The sequence below is a fragment of the Oratosquilla oratoria genome, chromosome 12 (genome assembly GCF_046742065.1).
Source record: "Oratosquilla oratoria isolate Oo_2021 chromosome 12, ASM4674206v1, whole genome shotgun sequence".
NCBI classification, from domain to species: Eukaryota; Metazoa; Arthropoda; class Malacostraca; order Stomatopoda; family Squillidae; genus Oratosquilla; species Oratosquilla oratoria.
Window position 1 is genome coordinate 46,241,169 of NC_134788.1, and position 23,966 is coordinate 46,265,134.

The 23,966-nt window shown below is 41.2% G+C and overlaps 2 protein-coding genes across 3 annotated transcripts in view; both read left to right on the plus strand.

The window, feature by feature from the left end:
• LOC143031641 (uncharacterized) overlaps positions 1–1,984 on the plus strand; it is a 9,406-nt gene extending 7,422 nt beyond the window's left edge. Inside the window, exon 2 of the mRNA XM_076195748.1 lies at positions 1–1,984. This exon is cut by the window's left edge and continues 1,992 nt beyond it. The gene's annotated coding sequence lies outside the window, so the exon portion shown is untranslated.
• An 11,222-nt stretch (positions 1,985–13,206) lies between these two features.
• Positions 13,207–23,518, plus strand: LOC143031642 (uncharacterized). 2 transcript variants are annotated; one of them, XM_076195749.1, is made up of 2 exons: positions 13,207–13,309; positions 19,298–23,518. In XM_076195749.1, exon 2 carries the CDS (start codon positions 19,673–19,675, stop codon positions 21,749–21,751), a length of 2,079 nt encoding a protein of 692 aa, XP_076051864.1. In that variant the 5' UTR covers positions 13,207–13,309; positions 19,298–19,672; the 3' UTR covers positions 21,752–23,518. The 2 variants fall into 2 exon arrangements, with proteins under 2 accessions (XP_076051864.1, XP_076051865.1); XM_076195750.1 differs by lacking the exon at positions 13,207–13,309 and adding an exon at positions 13,317–13,944.
• The last annotated feature ends 448 nt before the right edge of the window (positions 23,519–23,966 follow it).

The window sequence follows — 23,966 nt, forward strand, 5'->3', positions numbered from 1 at the left end:
TATCCACTGATGCGAGAAAAACTTATACCCAGGCAGGTAAAGATAACAATTTACAAAACCATTTTAAGACCAGTTCTAACATATGGGTCAGAAACATGGACATTGACAGAAAGGCTGAAAAGTAAGATACAAGCAGCAGAGATCTGCGAATAATAAAAGGTGTAACAAGGTGTGTAAAAATAAGAAATAAAGAAATAAGAAGAGAGCTAGAAATAGAGCCCATATGTAGAGAAAAGCCAATTAAGATGGTTTGGACACGTCATGAGGATGAATGAGCAACAGTACCCATTCAAATACTACCAGTGGCAGCCACAAGGAAAACGACCAACAGGAAGACCCAGGAAGAGATGGAGAGACGGTATCAGACAAGCCATAGAGTCAAGAGGAAGAACTATGGAGGAAGTGGAGAGACTTCGTGAGGCATCATCGCTGGCAGGGCAATGCCCTACCTGGTGTATGGTGAGAAGAGGTGAGAAGATCTCTCAAACTTCACATGGTGACTCATTTGTCAGAAATTCCAGTGTGATCTGTGTGATGAACAATACACCCTCTAAAGTTTAGTCTAAACTGTACCTGTGTGCACACATTTTTTACTAGTACAAAAGAAAAAAAAAGTGTGCACACAAGGTATTTAAGATGAAATTGAAATGTTTTAATCAAATAGATTAATTCTATAATTTCATAATAATGAATTCAAAAGAAAAGAAAGATGTGATTTTGAGGTTCTGTCAATGACTTGAAATGTAAGTGTACAATTTCATGACTTCGCATGTAGTTTTGAGATTGTACTGTGACAGTTATGCATCACTTGTATGTCTTCAGTCAAGTGACTTAAAGAAGCATGTTATAACATTTTCCTGATGGCCTGGTAGTTGAGAGTACTTGATACAATTCCATTTTTTTTTTTTTTTTTTAAGAAAAATCAGAGATTCCTTCAAAATGAGCTGTGTAATAGTAGATAAAGGGACAAGTTTGAAACAAAATATATGCAAAGATTGGAAATTTAAAATTATGGTAAGAGAATAGGGTGTTGCTGGAAAGGCCCATCCCAACATTCTACTTAACTTGAAAAGAAAAGAAAACAAGGCAACAACCATGTTTGGTAAATAGTGCACATGTCAGACATGAACTGTATTGTGTAATATGTAGCCATTTGTAGATTTACAAAATGGTAAAAGAACATTCTTCATATAACGAATTTGCAAATAACTGATGCACCATGTCAAATTCACAGGAAGCAAAAGGTATTAAATGAAAATGAACTGTGAGCTGCTAGTGAATGGCTGGATGAAATATTGAAAACTGCTGCACCCATTTAGATGACAGATCCCCTGAGGATGAGGTACAAGAATAGTCAGTGTTTGATATTTCCACTATTTCACATTTTGATTCCTTACTAGGTAGTGGACATGTTAATGCCCTTTGTCTCGATACTACAGAAATAATTAGGTAAACTATTTCAAATTTTCTGTACAGGAGAATATCAAATTTAGAATTATTTAAAATTCTACACAAATGGTGATATTTGCTCTTCAGAATTATCAGTTCTATAACTTGACATAGTTGATGGATATTGGAGGAAACTTCTTTGCATTTAATCCAGAACGTGAGTGAGATTTTAGCCTAATGAATTGTATAAAAACTTAGAAATTGGGGAATGCCATTTGGATATGCTTACGAGAGTGAAAGGCTACCAATTATATGGAAATAATTCAATTTAGATCATGTGCATTGGGAGTGTGTGAATGCCAGAGACAGAGGAGAGAAGAAATAAGTAGTTAGAAGCTAGAACTAATCAATCAAGAATTAGTAATGGACTTATTTCATTATGTGCATTTGTAGCTATTTGCTAAATTAGAAAGTTTGAATAAAGATAATTAGTCATTAGTGTCATATTTTTAACTTTATTTCATACCAATCAGATATGAAATGCACATATATTGTTGTCAACTCTGTCATTGTTGTCTCACAACGGACTGTTGGAATACAAAATTAATGCAAAACAAATAAAAATCAATAAAATTAGAATATATGCTTATGGTTTGTTTTATTTATGGAAAACCAAATTTAAAAGGTATTTCATATACATAACAAAATATTATATCAGATGCCACTATGTGCATGGCTCCACCCACAAAATGGGTAAAGATAAATTTGCCCATATTATAAATGATAGCAGGGCCCAGTTTGTATACAATCCATGAAATTTGTATACAATCTATAAACGCCAGGGTTGCAAATTTGAATAACCCTGTATCAGAATGCATATCTGAATCTCCACCAAAATATAAGAACTTATTCCTTGGCATAGGACCCACCGTTCCACAAAACTCAATTGAAATGTGTGTACATCTTTTTTAGTAAATGTTGCTAACAAATACTGGCAAAAACACTACTTCCTTAATGGAGGTAATAATATTTAAAAACTATATGCATTTATTCAAATGGTCAGTATATTGACTTGCATGAGTGTGCACATATTTTGCAAAGGCAAAATTTGCACACAGATTTTGTGATCACATTACTAGGTGGAGTTTATTTTGTAAGCATTTGATATAGTTAAAAAAAAAAAAAAAAATCCTGGCCAAAAAATTGCCCTTTCTGATTCTTTTGAGATATCGGTTTTAAAGGGGAAGTTGTCAGGCCCTACTGTGGATACGACAAAATATTCATTGTGTGCCATTGTCACTCCCTTACATTAGTATCGCAAAAATGATAAAAATTGGATGTGTGTATGTGTGCTTACTGTACGTTGACTTTTATTTGGATTATATGAAGAATTTAAAATCTTATCTTATATCATATTAGTTGTATTGCAATCATATTAAGAATAATGCGATGTCATATAGATTGTGTGGAGGTGTGAGAGAAGAGGAAAGAGATATACATCCAAGAAATACGTTCCCGAGGTCCGATCGAGCCATTAACGTACTGTGGCGAAAGAGCATGAATGAATGTTGCATAGTGTGCCTGGATGGTTGATATGGTCGTGTGCGATGCGTGATGTCGGAGAGAGAAAGCATAGCGAGGGTATGGGTGAGGGGACCCCAAGGGGGGGTCCCGGCGTCGCCCGCCATACCTCGCATAGCAGCAGAGTAAGCCTAGATCTGGTGTTGAACACACGTGTAAAATCCTCACATTCGTTAGTTAGAATAAAGTGACACTCCTCCCTTTCCCTGACCCTGACAATTGTATGCGTGATCTTATGTCCATCACTCGTGACATAAATGATCACACCAACGTGCAATAGAAAAAGGTGAGTTAATGTCCATGCGTAAGTAACAAATGGCGTCAGAAGCGGGATCAGGTTGAAGTGATAAGTGACTTGATATCGAAGTGATTTGATATTGAAGTGATAAGTGACTCAAGTGATCATGGATGTCACCGGTGATGGTAAAGACAGAGAAATTGAAGGAAAGCAGGAGTCGAGTGTCATGGCGTCTAGTGAATGTAAGGATGACACGGTGTTGCACCGAGAGGCTACTGAACATGTATCTCCTCAGTCAATGTTGCTCTTGGCATAACGCTCAGTGGCCGAGATGTTGAAACAGCAACAACAGGTCATGGCAGATATGCTTGCGATCCAAATGGATAAACAAAACCAGGTCATGACTGAAGTGAAAGAGGAACTGAGGGCTATTATGGGGGAGAACATGGGATCGTTAGAAACACGTGCCAACCAGTATACTGACGACGTGTACCACCGTGTGAAAGAGGAGGTTAAGGAAGAGGTTAAGGAGGAAGTGGTGGCAGTGAAAGAGGTTAAAGAAGAGATGAAAGCAATAGAAGAGAGGTACCGTGAGCACATGCAGACGTGTCTTGGCAGGGTATCGACACTGAAGGCGTTTTTGGTGAGACAGAAGAATGGGGAGATTGCAGTCAATCTTGATACCGTGACATGGTGCAATTTTGCTAAGGGTCGCGTAGCGGTGAGCACAATCACCCCACCACCCTCACCTCCTCGTAGCCTCTCGCCGCCACCGGCGTCTCTACAGCCGAGGGGCGATTGTTGCCACGTGAACCCAGGGGACGACCTCACAGGGAGACGTCTGGGGAGTCGTTCAGTTGAACTGCAACCCCGGGTGGCCTGTGGAGGTGGTGAGGTCACGCGGTACGAGAAAGAGAGGAAGGTAATTGAATATGACGGGAAGGTGTCTTGGGACGCGTACCAGGCACAGTACGATGTGGTTGCAGCTCGTCATAGTTGGTCACAGGAAGAGAAGGCCTTTCAGCTGGTGAGTGTGCTGAAAGGGCAGGCGTTGGAAGTGCTGGAGCACTTAACCCCCGCGCAACTGCGATGTTACGACAGTGTAGTTGGGGCTCTTCAGCGTCGCTTCGGCAGGAGGCGGCAACCGGAGGTGTTCCGGGCTCAACTAAAGACGAGGAGGCGAGGGAAGGACGAGGCCCTTCTCTTACTAGCGCAGGACGTGGAAGCGCTAGTTAGGGGTGCTTACCCCATGGCCTCGGAGGACACCGTGGATATGTTGGCCAAGGATTGCTTCGTGGACGCTCTTCACGATAGGCAGTTACAGATCCACGTGAAGCAGGCTGCGCCCAAGAACGTGAGAGAGGCTTTGGCAAGGGCAGCGGAGTTTGAAGCCTTTCTCATGAGTGTCAGCCCTGCTGCTCCCCCTCCCAGCGACGCGTGGAAGCGTCGCCCGAGCCGTGCTTGGGCCAGGCATGCGCAGGCAAGTGGCAAGACATCTCAACCTGGTGGGAAGGTGAGCTCCAAGCCTTTCAAAGGATCGTGCTTCAACTGTGGTCAGGTAGGTCACAAAAAGCACGACTGCAAGAGGAGGGCACGGTCGCTGGAGGACGAAATGCGACCGGTGTTCGAGCCCTACTGCTGGAATTGTGGAATACGAGGACACCGTTCCTCTGAGTGCCGCCACCCCAAGGGGGTGACGCCGTCGGCGGGAAACTTGAAGCAGCTGGGGGCCGGGGCACCTTCCCAGCAGATCACTCGGGCGCCCCAAGCCATCTAAGGTGTCGTCAGGTGGCGGCGTCCGACGCCATCAAGGTGGCAGGGAGTATCAATGGACGTCAAGTGGAGATGGTACTGGATACGGGGGCAGAGAGGACCTTCGTACGAGAGGGAGTCCTACCAGAACTTGGTGTGAAGTGCGTGGGTCAGCAACTGTGCGGAGTTACAGGAGACTGTTTACCGGTGAAGGGACCGGTGTGGGTGAATCTGGCCGTAGGCAGGGTGACTGAACGCCTGCCTGTGCTTGTGGCGGAAATGGAAGGTGAATGCCTGCTGGGGTTGGATTTCCTTAATCGCGCGGGGGCGTGTGTTGATCTCCAGGAGGGTAGGGTGCCAGTGAGAGGCTATGAAGTGCCTTTGAATCCTAATGGAGAGCTCGCCACAAAGGATGAGGTAAGGGAACCCAGAGGGCAGAGATTTCAGGCCGTCAAGTCACCCAGCCAAGGTAAAGCGCGGAAGGGAAGAGTGGCCCGCACCTCGGCTACTACGACCTTGCACCGCACCGCATCCACCACTATCGCCACCGCTAACAGCAAGATGGAGTCACCGAAGGAGAAAAAACAAAAGGACCCACCAGAGGGCCTGCCTGAGTGCTTGGAAGACTTGGCGGAGAGGAGTATCACGCAGCAGACAGCTGAGCAGGCGAGTAGAGTGAAGGTATTACTTGCACAGTACCGTGACGTGTTCAGCAGTGGAGACATGCACTTGGGTCGCACGTCATTGGTTCAGCATAGCATCTATACCAGAGATAGTCCTCCCATCAAGCAGGCGCCTCGTTGGGTCCCACCAGCAAAGAGAGAAGAAATGGAGAAGCTTGTCCGAGAGTTGGCAGCAACGGGAGTGATTGAGAGATCAGACAGCCCGTGGTGCTCGCCGGTAGTCCTAGTGACGAAGAAGGACGGAAGCCGGAGATTATTCTGCGTAGATTACCGGGCGCTGAACGCCGTCACTGTCCCTGATGCTTATCCTCTCCCCCGCATCGACGAGATCGTTAGACGCTCTCAGTAAGGTCCAGTGGTTCTCCACGCTGGATCTGAAGTCAGGCTATCATCAAGTCAAGATGGCGCCTGAGGATAACAAGAAGACAGCATTCTCGATTGGGCAAGGCCTGTGGCACTTGAATGTGATGCCCTTTTGCCTCATGAACGCCCCTGGAGTCTTTAAGCGTCTCATGGATCATGTACTCGACGGTATGCAATAGAGGCGGCAGTCGTCAATCTAGACGACGTGCTGGTGTTTGGAAACAACTTCGAGGAGGAGCTGGCTAGACTCACAGAAGTGTTCAGCCGCATGAGGAAGGCTGGCCTGAAGCTGAATCCAAAGAAGTGCACTCTATTCAAGTCAGAAGTGCCGTTCTTGGGACATGTCGTCGGAAGGGAAGGTGTGAGGACGGACTCACTCAAGGTCATCGCTGTGGAAGGATGGCCAATCCCTCAGAATGTCTCGGAGCTGCGCAGTTTCCTGGGCTTATGCACGTACTACCGGAGGTTTGTGGCAGGGTTCGCCACTATCGCCGCCCCACTGCACCATCTGACGAGGAAGGGAGCAGTTTTCGAGTGGAGCGAGGAGTGCCAGCAAGCTTTCGTAGCACTGAAGCGAGCGTTGGTGGAAGCGCCAGTGCTTCCCTACCCCCAAATGGGCTTGCCGTACGTTATGGACACGGACGCGAGCCAAGAGGGTGTGGGAGCCGTGCTGTCACAGCTTCGTGATGGAAAGGAGTATGTCGTGAGTTACTACAGTGCTAAATTTAATAAGGCGGAAAGGAACTATTGCGTCACACGGAAGGAGCTGGCAGCGATGATGAAACCACTCGCCCACTTCCATCACTATTTGTATGGCACGCGTTTCACCATTCGTACGGATCATGCCACCCTGAGATGGTTGAAGACGATGAAGGAACCGGAAGGACAGCTGGCCAGGTGGATTGGAAAACTGGAGCAGTATAACTATGAGATCGAGCACCGACCTGGCCGGGTGCATAATAACGCCGACAGCCTAAGTCGCCGTCCCTGCCCACCCGAGTGTGTGCATTGCTCACGGTGGGAACCTGAGGTGGCTGTGCGGAAATTAACCGTCGCTCACAGCACCACCGAGGCAGACGAGAAGTGGAAGAGGGACCAACGAGAGGATTCTGGCCTGTCTCTGGTGATTGGGTGGTTAGAGGCCAGCAGTGAAAGGCCTCCCAAAGAGACAGTATCACCCGAGAGTCCTGCTACCAAGTGCCTTGTTGACCAGTGGGAGGCACTGAGTTTGCGAGGAGGAATCCTACACAGGCGTTGGACGCACGCACGAACAGGAGAGGTAAGCTGGCTGGTAGTAGTGCCATGCTGTCGGCGACAGGAGCTGCTGAAAGAGATGCACGAGGGGAATACCAGCGGCCACCTGGGAGTGAAACGCACTCTCGAAAAGTTGAGGCAGCGAGTCTACTGGGTGGCCCTGCGACGAGACGTGCAGGAGTGGTGCAAGACTTGCCATGTGTACGCCGCAAAGAGAGGCCCCGCCCACAAGACTCGTGCCTCCCTGCAGTTATATCACACCGGGGCGCCGATGGAACGCCTGGCTGTGGATACAGCCGGCCCTTTTCCGTGCACAGAGAGGGGGAACAAGTACTTGTGCGTGGTAATGGACTACTTCACGAAGTGGCCGGAAGTCTGTGCTCTACCTAACCACGAGGCAGAGACTGCAGCTCAGTTCCTCGTGGAGGAGGTGTTCGTGCGCTATGAAATCCCAGGGGGAACTGCACTCAGACCAAGGACGAGAGTTTGAGTCGCGAGTCTTTAAGGAATGCTGCAGTCTGCTTGGCATCAATAAGACTCGTACTTCTCCCCTGAGGCCCCAGAGCGATGGTACGGTGGAGAGGTTTAACGTGACGATTGTCCAGCAGCTGGCCAAGTACTGTCAGGAGGACCAGCGCGTTTGGGACTTGTGGGTTCCGTACGTGCTCATGGCCTATTGTTCAGCTGAGCATGAGGCCACGGGATTCACGCCAGCCAAGTTAATGTTTGGCAGGGAAATTCGTTTGCCAGTCGACCTCTCTACCGGTCGACCATTGGGAGCAGAACTTCCACGTACCTATAGTGATTACGTGATGACGATGCAGCGGCGCCTGGAGGAGGGTTCCCGCTTGGCGAGGCAGCATCTGCGAGTGTCAGGTCAGGCTATGTGGAGGCAGTATCAAGGTCGCGCCAGAAATGCAGAGCATCAGCCCGGCGATATGGTCTGGCTGCATAATCCACGGAGAAAGCCTGGCAAGTCACCGAAACTCCAATCTGACTGGGAAGGACCATATAAAGTGACGGAAGTAATATCCACAGTGAATTACCGACTAGAAATGCCTGGCAGAAAACGGGCGAGTAAAGTAGTGCATGTCGATCGGTTATGGAAACACCCAGGCGAGGGAGAATTTACTTGGGGTGAACGTGATGTAGGTTCGAGAGACAGTGACAGTGGTAGTAGTAGTTGTAATGATGGTGATCATAGTCCTGGTGTTGAGCGTGAATGTGAAAGTGATAGTGACACTGAAAGTGACGAAGGTGTAGCACATGAAGACTCGGAGAAAGAAAGTGAAGATGAAGTAGAGAGAGATCAGAGACCTGGACGGCTTCCCAGGAATAGGAAGCTACCAGCGTGGTTAACGGACTATGTGATTGACATTTGACGTTATTAATGTGTTAGGATATGCCATTTGATGTTATTTGTTATTTGGATATGTCATTGGATGTGTTTAAGTGTTCTTTGTTTATGCAATGTTTTCGTAATGAAGAAGTGATGTTTTATTTTTTATACAGAATGTTTTGTTTTAATTTTTTTTGTAAGTTTGTAGGTGAAAGCTGACCGGTCGTCAAGCTTTGTAGAGGGGGATAATGTGGCGAAAGAGCATGAATGAATGTTGCATAGTGTGCCTGGATGGTTGGTATGGTCGTGTGTTATGCGTGATGTCGGAGAGAGAAAGCATAGCAAGGGGTATTGTGGCGAGGGTATGCGTGAGGGGACCCCAAGGGAGGGGGGGGGGGTCCCGGAGTCGCCCGCCATACCTCGCATAGCAGCAGAATAAGCCTAGATCTGGTGTTGAACACACGTGTAAAATCCTCACATTCGTTAATTAGAAAAAAGTGAAGAAAGTGACACTCCTGCCTTTCTCTGACCCGGACAATTATATGCGTGATCTTATGTCCATCACACGTGACATAAATGATCACACCTAAAGGTGAGTTAATGTCCATCCGTATGTAACAGTAAGAACTACCTGGCGTTCTGCATAAATGCGCAGTATAATCGTCATCAGGGAAGATTATATGAGGGAATGAAAACAGGGTGGCCAGACGTCTTACATTCGGCAGGACAGTCCTGTCCTCCGTCCTGCACCTCCAGAAGCAGGGCATGTCCTTTTTGAGGCTAAACTAAATTGATCTTACGTATACTAAAGCAGTGAGAACTGAAGGCCACAATTATCATTGATATATTTTTATTATATATGTATGTAATTGCCGTTAGGAACACAACGCGCGGGACCTACGTGTACGAGTCAAGACATCAATGAAGTACGTGTCGGAGTCTCGACGGTTAGTCCACCAAAAGCAGCGGATGTAAGTGGTTGACTTTGTTTCTTGCTCTTATCAAACGGTAGTATTTAGGCCCGCAAAGAAATGCCTTAACCCATTAATCTCCGATGACAAAGTTCTTGTCATTTGGTGAAATAAGACAAAAAATCATAAAACACCAAAATGTTTGATCAAACACCAGAAAAATATGACGTCAGTCCTTGCTTCGCTGCGAGCGAAGCGAGGATTGACGTCATATTTTTCTGGTGTTTGATCAAACATTTTGGTGTTTTATGATTTTTTGTCTTATTTCACCAAATGACAAGAAGCTCTTCATCGGAGTTGAATGCCTTAAACAAAGACTACATTTAACCATGAACGGGCCTAAGAATTTGGATTTATTGCTAAAAGTAGAAATGGTGAATTTTATACATTTTGTACACTGTCCTTATGCTGCGGATACAGGAACATAAGACTGAAGAAGACTGTAATTTTATACATTTTGTACACTGTCATTATGCTGCGTTACAGGAACATAAGAATGAAGAAGACTGTAAGACACCATAAGGCCTACATTAGGCAGTTCCATGTCCATTACTACCTGTTATCTCTATCCATAAAGTTGTCTGACCGATCCTTAAATCAGTTGATAGTTTCAGCGCTCATTACATGGTTTTTAAGTCTGTTCCATTCGTTGACCACCCTATTAGCAAACCAATCTTTGCCTATTTCCTTCTTAAATCTAAATTTGTCCAGTTTATAGCCATTACTGCAAGCCCTGCCTGTTGTCTTAATATGATGACCTTGTTTGTGTCACCCCTGTTAAAGTCATTGATCCATTTAAACACTTCTATTAGATCAACCCGTACTCTGCGTCGAGAGTGTAAGTTAAGGTGCCTAAGTCCATCTTCGCAAGGTAAATTTCTGAGCCCATGTATCATTTTGGTCATTCCCCTCTGTACTGATTCTAGTTAATTGTTATCCATTTCATAAGACGGAGACCAAAGCTGTACCGCATAGTCAAGATGGATCTAACAATAGGAGAGAAGTCAAACGCAGAGTATGGGATCCAATGTATTTAACGTTTCGCCTAGCAGGGCTTATTCAGAAATGATCTCTAAAGAAGCCCTGCTGGGCGAAACGTAAGATACATTGGATCCCATACTCTGCGTTTGGCTTCTCTCCTACAGTTCTGTTGCAGTCGTTGCTGCTTTTACTCAAGGGTCTAACTAACGCTAAATAGAGTTTGATGATTACTTCTGCACTTCTATTCGTAACCGTCCTAGCAGTGAAACATAATGCTGCTAACTTTATTTCTGGCGCTAATGCACTGTTTCCTGGATATAAGGTCCGGACTCCCTAGAACTCCCAAGTCTCGCATTCAGTTTTCTCTAAAAACGTGTTATCTAAGTATTATCTATTTTTTGGGGTTGTGTAGCACTACGTTTAACACGCTGCACTTCGAGATGTTGAAGTTCATTTGCCATTTCACCGACCATGTGAACAATTTGTTAAGATCATCCAACATAATCTTGGCGTCGTCTCCTGACCTTATTAGACGTCCTATTATAGTGTCGTCTGCAAACTTAATAACATCACTATTAATCCCATTGTCCAAGTCGCTTATGTACACAATGAACAATAAAGGACCCAAAACCGAGCCCTGGGGGACCTCACTAGAAACACTCAACCTGGATTCTACACCATTTATGGTGAACCGCTGTTTTCTGTCTCTGGTCCAAGCTCTAATCCATTCTAACACTTTTCCTCCTATGCCATGGGCTTTGATTTTATTTACTGGTCTCTGGTGGGGTTCAAGACCTATTTGAAAGACAAGGGAATTACTGGGCCAAGCAACTTTGATCGTACGATAAAAAAAAAAAAAAAAAAAAATCACAGCCAGAATAAACGATATTGACACAGACATAGGTAAAGCCGACCTGGCAAGCAAAGCCTCTTTATCGCACTACAGGCGATGGAAATCATAAATAAAAACGGAGGAAGAAATTTATGAAAATAACCTAGATTCTGTCATTCTATTCCGCACCAGGACAAACACACTGAAACTAAATTGGAGAAACCGAAAAAAAAAAAAAATGGAACACAGAGGAGGAATACAAGGGAACCTACTGAAATGGATGGAGGACTTCCTGACTGGTAGGAAGATGAGAGTAGTGCTAAGAGAAAAAATATTCTGATTGGAAAGAGGTGATCAGTGGAGCACCGCAAGGACCTGTATTGGCACCAATAATGTTTGCTATTTATGTGAATGACATGGATGAGGATGTGAAATGTTACATGAGCTTCTTTGTAGACGACGCCAAACTGTTAAGGAAAGTAGAAACTGATAAGGACTGTCAAGCACTGCAGGAAGACGTGAACAAGGTATGGAACTGGAGTCAGAAATGGGAAGTGGACTTTTAATACTAAGAATTGTAGCGCAATGGAGTTTGGAAAAAGCAAAAACAGAATATCAGGAAAATATAAAATTGGAACCAAGGAGGTAAAGAAGGAAGGATCCGAAAAAGATTTGGGGGTAATATATCACAAGCGACTTGTCCTATGACAAACAGATTAACAAAATTATCGGGGAGGCATACAACTTGCTAAGATCAATAAAAGTGGCATTTACATACTTGGACGAAGACATGATAAAAAAAATTGGTTAGATTGATAAGGCCTAGACTAGAATATGCGGCGACATTGTGGTCACCCAGTACCAAAAAGAATATAAAGAAAATAGAAAGAATCCAGAGAGCAGCAACAAAAATGACACTTGCATTTGCAAACCTATCATATGTATGTAAACGCTTAGAAAAACACTTAACTGTTTATTGTTCTTCAAAGGCACAAAGCACATGACACACATAAGTTTATGTTCAGACAAAAATATACACATTAACCTCTCCACACCGTGGTTCCACCATGACTAACCTGCAATGGAGTAACGTCTCCCTTAGCGCGGGAAATCTCTCAGGCCTAGCAACTGAACTTCGATATACATGCAAATTAAGTACAGATTATACAATAAATCAAATGACAAGATTCTTACTATACATTGCATTATACATTCAATCAAAAACAACTCAAGATGCACAATAACAAATACTTATATTTCAACAGTGGTCACCCAGTACCAAAAAGAATATAAAGAAAATAGAAAAAATCCAGAGAGCAGCAACAAAAATGACACCTGCACTTGCAAACCTATCATATGAGGAGAGATTGGCTAAACTGGATTTACCGGCGCTGGAGCAAAGAAGAGAGGGAGGTGATCTACTGACCATCTACAGAATCATGAAAGGCACAGAGATACTCGATAGAGAGGACTTACTAAACTGGGACAAGAGAAACACAAGAGGACATGGAAAGAAAGAAAAAAACATAGCTACTGAAGAGAATTGAAGAAAAACAGTTTTCCACATAGAGTAGTGGACTCTTGGAACAAACTGGACAATGAAATAGTATGCGCAAATAACATTCATGAGTTTAAAAGCAAACTAGACATTGCGAGATACAATGGCGGGACACCACGAGCATAGCTCTCCTTCCCCAAAATACAACTAGGTAAACTAGGTAAATACAAGCTGCCCCGTATTCGGACAGAGCGAATTAAACCTCGAGCATTTCTTACTAGAGTATAACGAGGTATCATCGATCAGAGCCTGAAACAAAGTGCTCCAAAAACCCTACCCGGAAAACAAAGACGAGATCATCAAGAAACTATTAATGTTCGATGCCAAAGCAGAAAACCTGGAAGCGAACCGACAAACAATATATAACGGTCAATATATAGTGACATTGTTCGATTCGTTGGTAAACACAAAGATGGCTACCGCTGGACTCGGGCCATAGAATCTGATTTTTACGTTTTTTTTTTTTTCTTAATGTTTTTGTTCACTTCATACCAGTTTTCAACGCACAGTACTCCATTTATTAGTCTTCCCCACCCAAAAACTCGATTTCCCACACTTTCCCCAAGATCGTTCGGGAGATGTAGGCATAAGTGCATATTTCAATACTTAATTACTTCAAAAGTACGCATTTGCGACGGAAATTATGTATACCATCGTTCATATCACAACATTTCTCACCAGAAACACATAAGCCACATATCAAATTCTATGGTTGAGTGAAACTATAAATTGTCTTATATAACTTCTGGAAACACAAAGCAACTTAATGTAAGTCTGAAACTAAACGAAGTATAACCCAAAACGTACTAGGGGTGCCGAAGACAAGGCATTCACACCACCACCACTGCTACTATTACCACTACAACTATTACTACTACTATCACACATGGCGTCGTAGCCCGTCGAGAATTGCGTAGCACTCATTCAGTTATTAGAAGATCTTGTTTTAGTGACTGTGCTTGACTTTGTACTGGCCAAACAAATGTACTTTCTTCTTGAATTCGTAAGTGCACTGATTTAAGGTAGGGTAGTTTAGAGCATGCGTAGTGTGTTCGCATTTGGCATTTGCTACACCTCAATATCTGTTTGCCAGTGACCAATGTATTTGGCATTCTGAACAGAGGTAAATTTGTGGGTATTTATCAAGATCAGAGGTTTGTAAAATTATATTTTTTTTAGTTGTGCACACCTACACAATATATTAGAAAATTAGATATTAATTTTTTTAATTATAATATATGAATGTAATATGAGATTTTCTAGGTGGAAAAAAAAAATTACTTTAGCAAAAATACTAATGAACAAAGCTGCTAGGATACAGTCCAGAGGCCATGTTGTCATCGGTACCTGTGTCCAGTACAGTCACTGTCATTTTGATGATGGCTTTCATGTTATGGACTGGGTGTTCTCCAACTCCAGGTGATGATAATAAGCACTGTTACAAAGACAATAGGGCTTCCTAGGACTCTTTGAGAGAACACAGTGTTCTGCCGTCATCTGTTTATTGCTCGAGGTAAAATGATAAACAGGCCATCAGCATCCGTGACAACAACCTGGATGATCTTCAAAATTTTGAGGTACTGAACTACTAAATATAGGTTATGTTACATAGGTAGGATAGAATAGATGAATTTGTCCTTTCATTTTGACCTCTGCATCTATCATTAATAAATCTGTTTTAGCAATTTTTTTTCTTATCGATTTCTGACAAGAAAATTGCATTTTATGTTGATTTATTATAATTTACAAAATTGTCTATTGTTATATTGCATAAATGTGTACTTCTAAAGATTTACCTTTGTCATTCTCACAGCTGCAATTACTTATCATTATGAGTATTTTCCACTCCAGATGTAAGCATGACAAACTAATGATAATGTCAGTAGTTATTGGAAAAAAAAAAAGATGGGCAAAGGTTATATTTATCCAGGGGATCAGTTAGGTCAGGAAAAGTCAGGTCTTGGAGCAGCAGTTCTTATCTCTATCATTAGCTAGCTCTTATCATTTGTACACACCTACGCAATAAAGCATTAGAAAATTAGATATTTAATTTTGTAAATTACAATACATGAATGTAGTATGCAATTTTCATGGCGGAAATAAATAACAATAAACATTGCTACAAGCAAATCGATTAATGAACAAAGCAGCTAGGATACAGTCCAGACACCATACTGTCATCTGCCCAGTCCAGTCACTGTCAGTTAGAGAATGGCTTTCATTATGTAGACTGGATGTTCTCCAACTCCATGTGATGTTAATAAGTGCTGTTACAAAGACAATAGTGCTTCCTTGGACTTTATGAGATAACATGGGGTTATGCCATCATCTGTTAATTGCTCAAGGTACAATAATTATCAGGCTGTCAGCATCCGTGATGATGACGAATACCCGGATGATCTTTAGAATGTGAAGTACCGAATTACTAAATATATGTTAAATTAGGTAGGTTATGTCAGGTTAGAATAGATGAATTTATTATCCTTTCATTTCTTCAACCTCGGCATCTATCAAAACAAACATGGCATATCATTCAACTGCCATAACTTCATTCATTAGTGAATAGGTTTTAGCAACTTTTTTGTTACTGATTTCTGCCAATAAAATCACATATTACGATGTATTATAATTTACAAAAGTAATAATTTTCTATTGCTATATCATGTAGGTGTGCACAACTAAAAACTGACCATGTTTCGAACCCTGTATGGAAGTACAGTATTTTAAGTTGATAGTAATGTTGGTAGAAATTTTTAGAAAATTGAAAAATGGCAAACATTTTTTTATATTGTAAAGAGTTTCACTGGCCTTACAGCGCAACTCTCAGCTATATCATTAGCTGGCTCTTATCATTCAGAGTATTTTTAGCCCCATGTGTAAGTGCCAGAAATTAATATTAAAATCAGTAGCAATTTGAAATATAAATTGAGACTGACAAGCATCTTTATATTTATCAACATGTGTATCCTGTCTACTTACATTGTTCTTACATTCTTATGGGATGAAGCTCCAGCTTGTCTTCCTCTGCCCAAAAGATTCACTCTGAATTCAGTGTGTGCCAATTATTCTTGGAAGTAAAATCCTGCTATTCATTCCACAAACCCACATATTAATTACAAATCATTGCATTATAATATGAGTAGTTATACCAGTTTATTTTCAGAAGTGCACATCTAAGTGATATAGCAGTAGAAAAGGATAAATTTTGTAATTTATAATACATCAATGTAATATACATTTTTCTTGATGGAAATCATTAACAAAAAGCCTTCCTGAAGGCAACTACAATACCAAAGAGGTGTGACAATAGGTTCAAGATGCCATATTGTTATCTATCTAGTCGCACCAATATCAGTTTGATGATGTTGATGATTACAATGGGTACTGGGTGTTCTCCCACTCCAAGTGACATCATATATATTTGAAATAATTCTATGGAACTGAGCTTCATGCTTTTCTCGAAGCTATGAAGCTTCTCTACACCCTTGAAGTCCGTTGAATGCAAAAACCTGCTGTCCCCATCCCTGACCCTGATGACCTCTAGCATTACATGTACTGCATTATTAAATGGATGTTAGGTTAGACCATGTTAACATATTTTAATTTCTTTGAGTTCTTCAACTATCAATACCAGGATGGCATCTCAAGCACTCATTGTGGCTACATTTATTAGTGTATTTCTTTTATTGGCTGAGCGGGTTAGGGCATTATTACTTGTGGTGAAGTTCGAGGGGTTGGAAGTTTGAATGATGCCACCAGTGAAGTTGAACCAAGGGCATGGTTCATTAAATTCCATGCTACAAAGTTATCTGTGAGAGGCACCATCCTAACCTTCTGATAGGGTAGAGTTTGTGACATTAAACCATATACTGTTGATGTATTATAATATACAAATTTAATATTTAATTTCCTATTGCTATATTGTTTAGGTGTGTATTGCCAAAAACTTAGTATATACTTTCTGTCATGTAAATGACCTTGCCGTATCAAAAAAAGGAGCATGGTTCATTATATTCCATGCTACAAAGTTATCTGTGAGAGGCACCTCCTAACCTTCCGATAGGGTAGAGTTTGTGACATTAAACCATATCCTGTTGATGTATTATAATATACAAATTTAATATTTAATTTACTATTGCTTTATTGTTTAGGTGTGTATTACTAAAAACTTAGTATTATACTTTCCCATATGTAATCTTACTTAGTGGATGCAGGTCATGTGACCTATTGACTGCTTTGAGTAATGTAATCATAAATAAATATGCCGCCATATTGGAGGACAACCATTAGTGAGAAAGCTGTACTGATGTTGATAATTTCCTGTTTTTCATATGTAAGAGGCCATTACAAAGGTAAAGATATATTTCAAAATATCAGGTAACAAAGCTTCATTGTTGTTAGAATGAATTCTATGTTTTAGTGACATGACCCAGAATAAAACATAAGTCTTAAGTAAGACAGATGTGAAGTTTACCGTACTGACAGCCGCAAACTGCCAATTGGTGATCCAGACATTTACTGGGAGGAGACTGTTTATCTCAACCCAATTATTCACCAATTTGACTACACATTTTGACATTGTGTAGTTGTACTATTTCCAAAGGACTGTAGGTCCTCAAGTGGCATTCTGAAGTCCAAACAGGTACAATCTTGATGCTTTGTTTATATTTGTCAAGGAGTATGAGTTTGATCATTTTTTCTACTCATCAATGGACAATTTCATTTAATTATGAGTGTTCTTTTGCTGGTGAAGCATTAATCCAAAAAACTTCTGAAGTAAAGCACATTTACATATTTTATCTTGGACCAGGCTCTCTATTGTATAACCTTCAAAGTATGTATGGGGGTATGACAACCCTACATAATTGGGGCTGCCCCATCTGTTATAAAACTGTAAATTGCAACTATGTTGAATGGATTCATTCCTGATGTATCTACCTTACATTGTACAACTTACATACCTTGTGATACTCATCTATTGTTGTTGTTGCTTAGACTGACCAACCAGTCCCTTCTCCCAAAGGAATGCCACAGCTGAAATAGGGTTTTCCCACAAATCCTTTACAGTGTATATTGTGTTGCTGGCATGTGTGATTGTGTACAATGTAATCTTCTATAATGTGTTCTAGTATGGGGTTAAGTGCTGCATCCTAGACAGTTAACTGCAATGTGGTCATCCATTCTCTTCTAGTATGGCTGGAAGGTGGTCACACAGAAGTCTGGTCAGATAGCCTCTGTCCTTTTGGTAGAGAGAAGATTGAGAGGGATAGATATCAGGGAGTCTGGCATGCAGCAATGTATTGTCCTGATGTTTTATTGGCATGTGTGGGTTAAATGTCATGCAGTGTAGTAGGTGGGCTGTGTTTGGGCTGTGACAAGTGTTTGTGTTGATTTCATGTCAAAGTGATACTTGACTTTGAGGACTTTTATTTCATGGTGTAGATGGTCTGTAGATGATGTATGTGAGCAGCCTGTAATTTTCTTTTGAGTTTTGTTCTGCATGGTCTTTCGAGTGTTGGGTTGTGTCTTGATAAGATTAGGGACCCATGTGGGGCTTACATAATTCATCACCGAGTGTACATATTGTTTATGTAGTTTTTTTTTTCTTTTTATCTTAATGTTGTATTTATAAGTGATTTAAGCTTGTTGAGTCTGGGGTGCATTTTGTTTATGTTTGTGATGTATTGATTCAATGGCATGAAGGTATCAAATGTTACTCCAAGAATCTTGGGTGTTTGCATACTTCGTATGTGGGTATTGTTGATAAAGAGGCATGGTATGTATTTGCATTCTGCTATTTAGTTGGTGAAAAGTGTGGCTGTGTATTTGGTTGGGACTATTTTGAATTTATTTGTGGTGAAACAGGTGTTGAATGTGTTGAGGTATGGCTGTTGTATTTCTTTGGCTGTCTGTGTTATGGTGTGTATAAAGTTATCTTGTCTGTATAGGAAAAGATTTGGATTTTGAGGTGTGGGGTTTGGGTATATAATGCATGTATATATTAAATAATGTGGAATGTTATGGAGTTATATCAGAATATGACTGACATGTGGAAAAAGCTAGATCAAAATTTGAGTTATTCAGGTCATGGGGGTGTGGGTATGCTGCATGTAGACTTTGGATGATTTCAAATGAAATTATAGAATGTAATATATCATAGCACTATCTCTGGTAGTGTTACTACCTAGTCTATGTCAGGTGGTGACAAGTACAAAGGATCTCTTTAGGTACAAAAGGACTTAAGTATGAAATGGTTTGTGTACAAAACATCCACTATCATATTACAGTGCATTACAGTATAGATTTTCAGAGAGATAAAGGTCAACCATGTATTTACATTTTTTTTTTTTTTCCAGGATGTGAATACCTATCACCATTTCTTTGGAAGAACTATCCGTATATTCCATACGTGTCATATGATGATGAGGATCCAGTGTGATACCTGCAGCACAGCTATATCACGAGTCATCTTAGATATTGTGTAATGACCTACACTAGAGAAGCCTTTCCAGTGTGACCTGTGTGATTCTGCTTTCTCACAAAAGGATCTTCTCACAAAACATATGAGGACCCACACAGGAGAGAAGCCTTTCCAGTGTCCCCTGTGCAAATCTACATTTTCACAAAAGGATGTTCTCGCATTGTATATCAGGACCCACACAGCGTAGAAGCCTTTCAAATGTGACCTGTGCAATAGAGCTATCCTACAAAAGAATAAACTCAACTTGCTTATGATAACCCACATTGTAGAAAATCCATTCCAGTGTGGCCTGTGCAATTCTGCTTTCTCAGTAAAGGGTTATCTCAAAAAACATATGAGGCCCCATACAGGAAAGAAGCCTTTCCAATGTTCCCTATGCAATTCTGATTTCTCACAAAAGAGTGATCTCACAGCACATATGAGGACCCACACTAGAGAGAAGCCTTTTCAGTGTGGCCTATGTGATAAAACTTTCTCACATAAGAGTCATTTCACAGAGCATGTGAGGACCCACACAGGAGAGAAGCCTTTCCTGTGTGACCTGTGTGACAAAGCTTTCTCACGTAAGAGTCATCTCACAGAGCATGTGAAGACCCACACAGGAGAGAAGCCTTTCCAGTGTGTACTGTGTGATTCTGGTTTCTCACAAAAGAGAAAGCTCACACAGCATATGATGATCCACACAGGAGAGAAGCCTTACCAGTGTGACCTCTGTGACTCTGCTTTCACAATAAAGAATTCCCTCACCCAGCATATGAGGATACACATGGGAGAGAAGCCTTTCCAATGTGCCCTGTGCAATTCTGCTTTCTCAGCAAAGGGTCATCTAACAGAGCATATGAGGACCCACACGGGAGAGAAGCCTTTCGAGTGCGCCCTGTGCGATTCTGCTTTCTCAAGAAAGAGTCGACTGACAGAGCATATGAGGACCCACACAGGAGAGAAGCCTTTCCATTGTGCCCTGTGTGATTCTGCTTTCTCACAAACGAGTAGTCTCACAACGCATATGAGGACCCACACTGGAGAGAAGCCTTTCCAGTGTGACCTTTGTGATTCTGTTTTCTCAAAAAAGAGTCATCTCGCACGCCATATGATGACCCACACAGGACAGAAGCCTTTCCAGTGTAATATTTGTGGTTCTGCTTTTTCAATTAAGTGTAATCTCACACAGCATATGAGAATCCATACAGGGGAGAAGTCTTTCAAATGTGACCTATGCAATTCTGTTTTCACACTAAAGGGTAATCTCACAAAGCATATGAGGACCCACACAGGAGAGAAGCCTTTCCAGTGTGACCTTTGTGATTCTATTTTCTCACAAAAGAGTAATCTCACAAAGCATACGAGGACCCACACAGGAGAGAAGCCTTTCCAATGTGCCATATGTGATTCTGCTTTCTCAATTAAGTTTAATCTCACACAGCATATGATGATCCACACCGGTGAGAAGCCTTTCCAGTGTGACCTCTGCGACTCTGCTTTCACAGTAAAGAAATCTCTCACAGAGCATATGAGGACCCACACGGGAGAGAAGCCTTTCCAGTGTGCCCTGTGCGATTCTGCTTTCTCAGTAAAAGGTTATCTCACAGCACATATGAGGACCCACACAGGAGAGAAGCCTTTTCAATGTGCCCTGTGTGATTCCACTTTTTCACGAAAGAGTGATCTCACAGTCCATATAAGGATCCATGCAGGAGAGAAGCCTTTCCAGTGTGGCCTGTGCAAGAAAGCTTTCTCACAAAAGAGTCATCTCACAGTACATATTAGGACCCACACAGGAGAAAAGCCTTTCCAGTGTCACCTTTGCAACAAAACTTTCTCACGTAAGAATCATCTCACAGAGCATATGAAGACCCACACAGGAGAGAAGCCTTTCCAGTGTGACCTTTGTGATTCTGCTTTCTCACAAAAGAGTCATGTCACAGAGCATATGAGGACCCACACAGGAGAGAAGCCTTTCCAGTGTGCCCTGTGTGATTGTGCTTTCTCCCAAAAGAGAAATCTCACACAGCATATGATGATCCACACAGAAGAGAAACCTTTCCAGTGTAACCTTTGTGATTCTGCTTTCTCAATTAAGTGTAATCTCACACATCATATGAGGATCCACACAGGAGAAAAGCCTTTCCAATGTCACCTATGCAATTCTGCTTTCACACTAAAAGGTAATCTCACTAAGCACATGAGGAACCACACATGCAAGAAGCCTTTCCAGTGTGCCATGTGCGATTCTGTTTTTTCAGAAAAGGGTGATCTCACAAAGCATATGAAAACCCACACAGGAGAGAGAAGCCTTTCTAGTGTGACCTGCGCCATTCTGCCTTCTTAACAAGGGTTATCTCACACAGCATATGAGGACCCACACAGAAGAGAATCCTTTCCAGTGTGACCTGTGTGATTCTGCTTTCTCACTAAAGGTTATCTTACAAAACATATGAGGACCCATACAATGTGTCCTATGTAATGCAGCTTTCTTACAAAAGAGTCACCTAATATTTTAGTAGCCATTTCAGTGTAACCTGTGCAATTTACCACTTTCATAAAAGAGGTCTCTCAAGCTTCACATGGGGACTCTCACTTGTCAGAATTTTCAGTGTGATCTGTGTGATGAACAGTGTGCCTCTTAAGTACTATTTGCCCATGTGTGTGCACTAATATTCTACAAGTAGTGCACAGAGCATTCAAGATGAAATTTATTTTTCTTAATCAAAGAAATTGTGTAATTTTATAATGATGAATTCAAAAGAAAAATATATGGTTTTGAGAATCTGTCAGTGACTTGAAATGTAAATGTACAATTTCATAACTGCACATGTAGTTTTGAAATTGCACTATTATAATTATTCAACACTAGTACTTGTTCAGTCAAGTGACTTAAATCAAGAAGGATGTTATAAATTTTTCCTGGTGGCCTGATAATTGAGAATACTTGATACAATTCCATTTTTTTTTTTTTTTCAAATTCTATTTGGAAAAGAAAAAAACAGTAGAGATTCCTACAAAGACCCCCTCTTCAAGAATAACATGAGCAAAAGTGATACTGATGAAAAAAAAACCTAAATGAGCTTTGGAATAGTAGATAAAAGCTCAACTTTGAAACAAAGCCAATGCAAAGAATGGAAGTTGGAAATTATGGTAAAGGAACAGGGAGTTGCTGGAAAGGCCCATCCCAACTTTCTAGTTAACTTAAGAGGAAAAGAAAACAAGGCAATAACCACATTTGGTAAATAGTGCACACAGTCATAGTCTTTATCATGTAATCTGTAGCCCTTTGTAAAGTTACAAAACAGTAAAAGAACATTGTTCAAATAACAAAATTGCAAGGAACTGATGCACCATGTCAAATTCAAAGGAAGCAAAAGGTGTTAAGTGAAAACGAGCTGCTAGCTGCTAGTGAATGGCTGGATGAAACAATGAAAACTGCTATGCCCATTTACATGACAGATTTCCAGAGGATGAGGTACAAGAATGGTCAGTGTTTGATATCTCCTCTGTTTCACATTTTGATTCCTCACTAGGTAGTGAACATGTTAATGACCTTTGTCATGATACTACAGAAATAATTAGGTAAATGATTTCAATTAGGAAGTTTAAACAAAGGTAATCAGTCATTAGTGTTACATAACCTTTTACACAAATGGTATTTGCTCTTCAGAATGAATAGTTCTGTGACTTGGCAAATTTTATGGATAGTGGAGGAACTTTCCTTGTGTCCTGTGCAGACTGTGACGGAGTGAGGTTTTACTCTAATAAATAAAATAAAAATCTTAGAAACTGGGGAATGCCATTTGGATATGCTTATGAGAGTGAAAGGCTACCAATTATATGGAAATTCAATAAATTTAGATAATGTGCATAAGGAGTGGGTGAATGCCAAAGGCAGAAGAGAGAGGAAATAAGGAGTTAGAAGCTAGAACTAAAGCTAAGAATTAGCAATGGATTCATTGCATTATTTGTAGCTATTTGTAAAATTAGAAAGTTTGAATAAAGGTAATTGGTCATTAGTGTTATATTTGAAACTTCATTTTGTACTAATCAGATATAAAATACATAGATATTTTTGTCAACTCTGTCATTGTTGCCACACATTGTAATCTTGGAATATAAAATTAATGAAAAAAAAATATAATTAAAATATATGCTTAAGGTTTTGTCTTATTTATGGAAAACCAAATATAAAAGGAATTTCATTGTGACACCAGAGACCATTTTGTATACAGTCCAAGAAATTTGTATACAATCTATGAACACCAGGGTCATAAGTTAAAAAAAAAACTTGTCAACATACACATCTGGATCTGTATCAAAATGTAATAACTTGTTGGCATAACACCTGCCTTTCCACAAAATTTCACTGAAATATGTATAAGTTTTTTAGTAAATGTTGCTAACAAATGCTGGCAAAACAACTTCCATAGTGGAGGTAATAATACACTTAGAAATAGTGTGCATTTGCTTAAATGGTCAGTGTAGTGACTCGCATTGGTATGCACATACTTTGCAATAAGGCAAATGTTGCACACAAATTTCTGTGTAACAAGGTG

What these genes read in the sequence shown, in the direction of transcription:
- LOC143031642 (XM_076195749.1), top strand. Translation starts at nt 19,673, where the DNA reads ATGATAACCCACATTGTAGAAAATCCATTCCAGTGTGGCCTGTGCAAT.